This window comes from Globicephala melas, chromosome 11, assembly GCF_963455315.2.
Source record: "Globicephala melas chromosome 11, mGloMel1.2, whole genome shotgun sequence".
In the NCBI taxonomy this organism is placed as follows: Eukaryota; Metazoa; Chordata; class Mammalia; order Artiodactyla; family Delphinidae; genus Globicephala; species Globicephala melas.
Genome location: NC_083324.2, coordinates 65,453,313 through 65,461,086, shown reverse-complemented (window position 1 = coordinate 65,461,086; position 7,774 = coordinate 65,453,313). Strand labels below are relative to the sequence as shown.

General features: G+C 48.7%; 1 protein-coding gene across 1 annotated transcript in view; it reads right to left on the bottom strand.

Moving 5' to 3' along the window:
• Positions 1–4,805: 4,805 nt before the first annotated feature.
• BRPF3 (bromodomain and PHD finger containing 3) overlaps positions 4,806–7,774 on the bottom strand; it is a 34,306-nt gene continuing 31,337 nt past the window's right edge. Inside the window, exon 13 of the mRNA XM_030870923.3 lies at positions 4,806–6,827. Within this exon, the coding sequence (XP_030726783.1) occupies positions 6,644–6,827 (184 nt within the window). The 3' untranslated portion in view covers positions 4,806–6,643. The remainder of the gene's footprint in view (positions 6,828–7,774) is intronic.

Below are 7,774 nucleotides of genomic sequence, written 5' to 3'. Positions count from 1 at the left end.
TATTTTTTTTTTTTTTTTTGCGGTACTTGGGCCTCTCACTGTTGTGGCCTCTCCCGTTGCAGAGCACAGGCTCCGGACGCGCAGGCTCAGCAGCCACAGCTCACGGGCCTAGCCGCTCCGCGGCATGTGGGATCTTCCTGGACCAGGGCATGAACCCGTGTCCCCTGCATTGGCAGGCGGACTCTCAACCACTGCGCCACCAGGGAAGCCCTATGTTCTGTATTTTGATCTGGGTGGTGGTTTCATGGATGGTTACAAATGTAAAATTTCACAGAGATTCAAGGTTGTGTATCTTAATTACTGTATATAAAGTTATATCAAAAACAACAAAATTTGTTTCTTGGTCTAAAGCTCTGTTGCTCTGGCCCCCTGACGGGCCTACTCAGCAGCTGGTTTTGCACTCAAAAGAGTGTTGTGTCCACCTTGGAATGACCTTTCATGCCAGGTGCTGGTGCTGTACCAGAGGGCAGAGAGCAAGAACTTCTCAAGCTGAAGAAGAATGTATATGGCCTCTTGGGGGCCATCTCGCTCACAGGTGTTTGAACATGGGGTGGAATTTGGTCCAAGACTTATTTCCATGGAAATATATCCCCAAGAGCAAAAGTTCTTAGGATGGAGAACTATAGCTCTTATTCAATTTCAACTGTTAGAGTCTACCAATATCTTAGCAAAATGACGGGAACAAGCAAACAATAACAGGCAATGGTTGGCACAGGCCAGTTCATGATACTTAGCAAGTGAGGAAAAGTTAAACTTGGGCAGAAGAACTGTTGGGCCTTGTGTTCCAGTCATGCTGAGAACTTCTGCAGTGACTGCAGACAGCTATCAGCTGATTTCCCAACAACCCAGTACAAGAAACTAAAATACATGCATGCTCTACCTAGAAAAAATGAGACAGTAAGGAATTACATTAAAATAGTGGAAATGGTTATTTCTAAGTGGTTAAAATAGTCTTACTTTCTCCTTTGCACATAAAAAATTTTCTTTTCCCAAATTAGATAGCAAATAACAAATTTTATATTCTTTTGTGACCAGCTCAGATAAAATCCTTCGGCAGTCTTCTGGACTGTGAAGCTGGGGTGGGTGGGGAGGCCCTCCTCTGGACCCCTGTGCATCCTGCACTCTTGCCCACCAGGAACCATCAACATTTCATCCCCCCAACTATCTTTATGGCCCCAAAAGAGGCCAATACAAAGTAGAAAGAAAGAGGAAGGAACTCAGACACTGCTTCAGAAATGAGGGGAGTTAGACTGAAACCCTCCACTTCCAACCAGCCTTACAGGTGCCAAGCAAAGGACACACAGTGTTCTTTGAAATAACAACACAACAACCCTTCTGAAGTTTGGGGACAATTAGCTTTTTCTACTCCATGTAGCCTGTGAGTCCTAGCCCTCTTAAGAATATTAAAATTGTAGAGAATACTAACATATATGTAATTATATTGCAATATATATAATATAGCATGCAAAATATAAGTAAATACATCTTTATCTTTTTCTTTCCACCCTTTAAGGGAAAGGACAAGCAGAAGGGAACCCCCAAGTGCCAAGGTCAAGTCAGAGTTCCCCTCCAGCTCTGGCTCAGACACACACCTCCCTGGCCCCTCTTCTCCACCACACAGTCAGGCAGAAACTTCCTCCCCATCTTTTGAAGAAACTATTTTCCTCCTTCAAAGACCTCCCTCCTTTCTTCCTGGTAAAGGTCAAACTGTCTGCAGTTGGCAGGACCAGATGTTCACACTCCTTGCCCTACAGATACCGTGGAGAGCCTGCAGAGCCAGGGGCAGACAAGGCTCCCATACTCAATCTCCCTTCAGCACCTGTCCCAGAGCCTAGCAGTCCTACCATTCACCCCCTCTTCTCTCAAAGCTCACAGCCTGGCCAGGTCAGAAGAGTCTATCTGAAAAGCAAATTCACACTCAAGTGTTAATAGCAACTATTACATTAATGAAAGTGGTCAAGCTGACCAGGGTTTTGGCAAATGCTTTTTTTTTTTTTTTTTTTTTTTGTGGTATGCGGGCCTCTCACTGTTGCGGCCTCTCCCGTTGCAGAGCACAGGCTCCGGACGCCCAGGCTCAGCGGCCATGGCTCCCGGGCCCAGCTGCTCTGCGGCATGTGGGATCCCCCCGGACCGGGGCACAAACCCGTGTCCCCTGCATCGGCAGGCGGACTCTCAACCACTGCGCCACCAGGGAAGCCCCTGGCAAATGCTTTTAATGATATTTTTTAACTTGCTAGGAAAGTGAGATTTTCTTTTCCTGGTCAGAGTGCCTCTACATGCTCCAGTATCATATTTCAGAATTGAGGCCATGAATTTTAATAACAGCAGTGATAAAATTAATTAAGGAAACGTCTACTCACTTCTAGGGCTCTGAAAATGTGCGTATGGAGAGAGTAGAAAGTGCTGGGTTCTGGATTCTGATCCAGCACTGCCTCTTCCTGCTCTGTGATGCTGAGCACACCTGACCTGCCACTCTGTGTGAAATGAGTTGGTGGGGGGGTGGGTTGGTGGCTAGATGATCCTTAGGGTTTGACATTGTGTCAGGCCCTCCCTGGGGACCAGATACCTCTGAAGGTGCTGTCTCCATCCTCTGTCCCCCAGCCCCATCCTCTAAACATAAGGGGCTTTCCTCAGCACTGCCCTTGCCCCTCTCTCCCCTTGGCCATTCTCCTAACTACACTGATGGGCTTCAGTGGCTCCACATTTCTGTCATCTGCTCCTACCTTCCTCTGGAACTCCAGGTCCAGTTCCATCTGCTTGCTGGGGGGTTTTCTCAGATGTCCTGTAGGCAACATAAACTCATCAGGAACTAAACTCTTCCTCCCTCCTCACCCGCAAACCCACTGCTGGTCCCTCCAGCCACACAGTGACCCTGCCATAACACTCCTTTTTGACTCTGATGTCTAATTAGTTGCCAAGCTGCAATCATGTTTCTTCCCTATTCAAATCCTTCAATAGATGCTGCCACCTACCATGTACTAATGCCTCACCCTGGCTTTGGGGTCCTCTATTAAATCAGTCTGAGAGAGGCTCAGAGAGGTCCAGTACCATGCTTGAGGTCACACAGCAAGTGAGTGACAGGGCTGTTAATCCCAACACACTGCCTCACTCCCTAAATTGTTTCCAGTCAAAGGGGATGGCAGTTGGTCACTGGAGTTGGAATACACACCATACCTCCCAGAGGCTGCCCTTTGTTTAAGCTGCTTCATCTATTTACAATGACTTCTTTTTATCCTTCTCTACTAAAATCCTACTCATCTGGTCATTTTTCCTTTATTTGCAAAATGTTCTATAGGGCGAGCTTGTAATTTCGCTCTAAATGCTTTTGTAATTCAAAATATAAATTCATATATAGGTATTTTTAACCCCACTTGAATTAACTGCTTCATTCTTCTGGAAGCTTTTTCAGAGTTGTCTGCAATGTGTCTTATAAATCAGGTTGTTAGCTTCGTGGGATTAGGAGTGTGTCGCTTTGCACTCTAACACATAATATAAGGACTATCAGTACATTAGAGATACTTGTTTAATGTTATACCAGATTGACAGCCTTTACACTTCAGTGACTTCAATAAGAATTTCAAAGGCCCTGTGGAGGAGGTGATCAGGAGACTCCTGTGTCCTCCAGCCACACACTGAAATACAAAACTCCCAGCCAAGCACAGGAGCCAGGCAGAACCAGAGAGAATGGGTCAAGGAAAAGCTATCCTAGGCCCAACAAACAGTTTGTCTCAGGGAATACTCCTGCTTCTGCTCAAGATATCCCTTTCCAGAAATGTTGGAGCCAGAGCCACAGAGAGGGGAGGGAGGTACAGAACAGGCCAGCATAGCCTTGAAATGCTATGGAGCCCACAAAGAAAGCCTTGGCCAGATCGCCGTCCCACAATTCTGCCACCATGTCTTGGCTGGCTGACCTTGGCCAAGTTTTTTAATCTTGCTGGTCTGTTTCCACATCTGCAAAATGAAGACCAGGTAAGTTAAAGGCTCGCTTCCAGCTCTAAAAGGAGTCAGGCTCATGTTCTGACTCTCTGTGTGTCCTGGCTCCCTCCCTCTCTATAGAATGGGGACGGCAATAATGTCAAAGGAGGTGGGAGCAGCCTAGACACTCCAATTCTGCAAGCTTGGTGAACAGGTGCCCGAGATGTCCAACGGGCCACTTCTCCCACTGAACAAGGAGCAGATGCTCCTAAAGGAATGGCGCTACAGAGCAGCCAAGGCATGGGAAGTAGGCTGGACCTTCCACAACTCCCAAAAGGCAGTGCTGTTGGGGAGGAAAACGTCAGAAATCATTCTTGCACCCCTCCCAGGGGTCCAAGAGACAGACGGGCAGGCAGACAGACAGAGAGACAGAGCCCTGTCCAGCTGGGAGTGTGCAACAGCTAGACAACCCCATTCTTAATAGGCCCTGGTGTCTTGAAGAGGGGGAGGGCTGCAGAGATTAGGAGGAGAAGGGCAGGCCTCACTGACGACATCAAACACACACAGCAACTGCTGCCCATTAGAACATTTATTTCTCAGAGAGAAAATAAGTTTAAGACAGTCATATTACAGTAGGTAAAATTAACTTTTGTATTCTTTACAAGCATAGATTTTTCTCTGTTTATTACCTCTCTTATACCATCTGTTATAAACAATTCTAGAAAGCAAATAAAGTCACTTTCTACAATAAATAGAGCATCGTGTGCTTCACAGCAGACGCGACTGAGACACATAGGCCCCATGCCACAGCAGGATCTGAGCCGTTTCCCGTTCTAAAAGAGCAGTTTTAAAAATGAGACTCAGAGAGAGACTGAAAGATTCAAAGAGACTGAAAAAAAAAAAAGGGAGAAAGAGACTAAGAAAGAGAAAGTATTGGGGGGAAGAGACAGACACAGAAAGAGAGAGAGAGAAAGCCCCGAGATCTTACAACACAGGTTGAGACGAAGGTCACATAGTCCACAGCCGACCGACTACCTGGGGAGGGGGGACGCATTGGCTCCTTTAAATAAACCACACTGTGTGCATTTAAAATACTCAGCCACACAATGGAGGACTCCAGTAATGGAAACTATAGGCCTGAATAATTTAGAACAGTATTTTACAATTATATACACTATGTCCTTCCCTAGCCATAGGCTGTATTGTAGTTTTATTATTGTACAAAATCCAAAACCCCATCCTTTATGTTATAGAGAGTTTTGTTGGTTCCCTTTTAAACTCTGGCTCATGTCCCAAACGTATAAGAAGTCGTGGCGGTTGGTTGGTTGTATTTTTAAAAAGTGTGTAAAAATGGCAGTGATCTCCCCAGTGACTTTGTTTTGTCCAAAACTCCCCTATGAAAAATTTAAAACAATTAAAAAGAACGTCAGGTTAAAAATCAACATGGCAATCAGTGGCCTGCAACCTGGCCCTGCAACTTTGGTGCTTAAGAGGTGAAAAGAAACATCCAGAGAACAGACATCGAAGCCTCTGAAAGTTGTGTTGGTTTGTCAGTCAGCATTCCCGTTTCACAGTTTTTTTTCCCTTCTGGTTTTGAGAAGGTAAAGGTGGAGAGGGGGTTGAAGGAAAAGAGGGAAAGGGACAGAGGGTTTGAAATAAAAGACTGTGTTCCCTGGAGTTCAGAGCAGCAGAGGCTAGGCAGGGCAGAGTGCAGGACAGGAAGATGCTGGACTGCAGGCCCCACGCCATCCCTAGTGGTAGAGAGAGAGGCTAGAGGCTGCAGGTGCAGAAAAGGAAAAGCCCACGAGGAGACGCTAGGAGGAGTGAAAGGGCAGACCCAGCCAAAGGGCACAGCTTCACCCAACAACCCTCGAATCCACGTGGACAGATGGACACTGGCACAAGCAGCCTGGTCTGCTGACAGGAGCCCGTCCAGCCTGAGCCCACCTCTCTGCAAGACAGAAGAGGGCTGGAGGGACCCTGCCTCAATCTAAACGGGCAAGTTCTCACAGGCTGGCCTCAGCTGTTTGTCTGTAGCACATGTAAGGGGGTGGGGAGGTGTGCTGGTGAAGGGGTCACCCAAGTGGTAGGCTAGCAGCTGGCCTCAAAGGGAATGAGCCATAAAAAGAAAAAGATCAGTTTGGTGATGGTTTCTGTCAGTTTGGCACAAGAGGAAGTCGGGAAAGGAACAAGGGAAAAAGAGAGACTGGGCAGAGGTGCAGAAGATGGGGCAGGGAAGAGGTATGAGGACAGGTGATAGAGAGAGAGGGTGAGCTCCGTGAGATTCCCCGTGGGACCCTAGTGTATCCACAGCACCTCTGGGGTCAGTGTCAGAGCCTCGCTCACCCTGAGGTGTAGTTAGTTGGGAATGGGTTGGAGGGGCCAGGCACACCCTTGAGAAAGCCCAAGACCTCTTGCTTTCTGGGGCCAGGTCTATCTCCTCGGCTGGGCCCAAGCCTCACAGCTGTTTCTATTTCTAACTGGTTCTTCAGTGGACAAGCCCCTGAGGGAGCTCAGGTGGGAGTTTTTGGCACACAGCAGGCCCACCAGGGGAACCATGCAGTTTAGTCCAAACTGGGGCCTTGTCCTTGGGGAGGATACAGCCCAGTCCCTGGCCTGCCATGGAAGGGGCAAGCTACCAGCCGTACGTCTGGCTGGGGCAGGAAGAGGCTTCTCTGTGCCCCACAGGACGGAGGCAGGGCAGGCAGATGCAGGCCAGGCCCTGCCCTTACAGGTAGCTGGAGGTGACAAAGGAGTGGGGTCCCCGCACTCGGCTCAGGTGGATCATCGCACGGTCGTAGGCCACCTGCACTGACTTGCGGATGCTGGTCTTGCGGCCTTCCAGCATCTTGAGCTTGTCCACAGTGTCTTCCACACCCAGGGGCAGGACTTTGTCCCTCGGAAGCCACTGCCTAAAATACAAGCACAGTAAGAAGGCTGGACCATGGTGGGTCCCAAAGGAGGCTCTTCTGGACCCACTTGCCCAGGACCAGCAAAGCCAGGGGGAGGGGACAGGGCAGAGGGAGGCAGGCTGGGATGCCACAGGCAGGAAGCTACCAAGGGACTTATTTTGCAGCTGGGCCCAGGACACTCACTCAGCTTAGACGGTTGCCAGAGGGAAGCCCATGTGCCCCCAGGGAGACTAGCTGAGTCATCTGGAGGGCTCTGAGCCTCACTCTGCCTTGCGGAGTCAGGGAGCTACAGCTAGGAAGTGGAGCTGATGTCAGGAATCGATGAAATGATCTCTGGTGGGGCCTGCACCTGGTGTTTTTTAAAAGGTCCCTGAGTGAATATAACATGTGGCTAAGAGCCCAGCCTTTGGAGCCAGATCTTGGTTTGTATCCCAGTTCTGGCTATGGATTCTTGGCTTTCTGAGCCTCAGCTTCCTCATCTGTAAAATGGATTGGGAGGGGATTAATGAAGATTTAAATGAGGACCAAATGAAATCATACACGTAAAGCAATTTGCATAAAGAAATGGAGTAAATGCTCAATAAATGATAGCTATTAGCTAGTCCTACCTCCTCACTCTACAGAAGCAGAGGTGAAAGAATCCTCCTGCTGGTGTTTGTAAGCCATGAGCAGACAAGCCCCTTGCGGTGGATCCTGCACTGCCCAGAATTCTCCGCCCAGGACTGAGACATGCTTCCCTGCAGCCGCTGGGAGTGTTGGCAGATTACAGGCTCTCAAGTGAGTCCCGCTCCAGGAATCAACCCCCATCAATGTCACCCCCCTCCCCAGGGGCAGCCAGCATTCAATGACTGGTTGACATGGGGGTACAAAGGCACAGCCCCAATCCCTGACATCTCTAATGAGCCACCCAGCTCCAGAGCTCCAAACAGGATGAGCTGAGGCCTCTG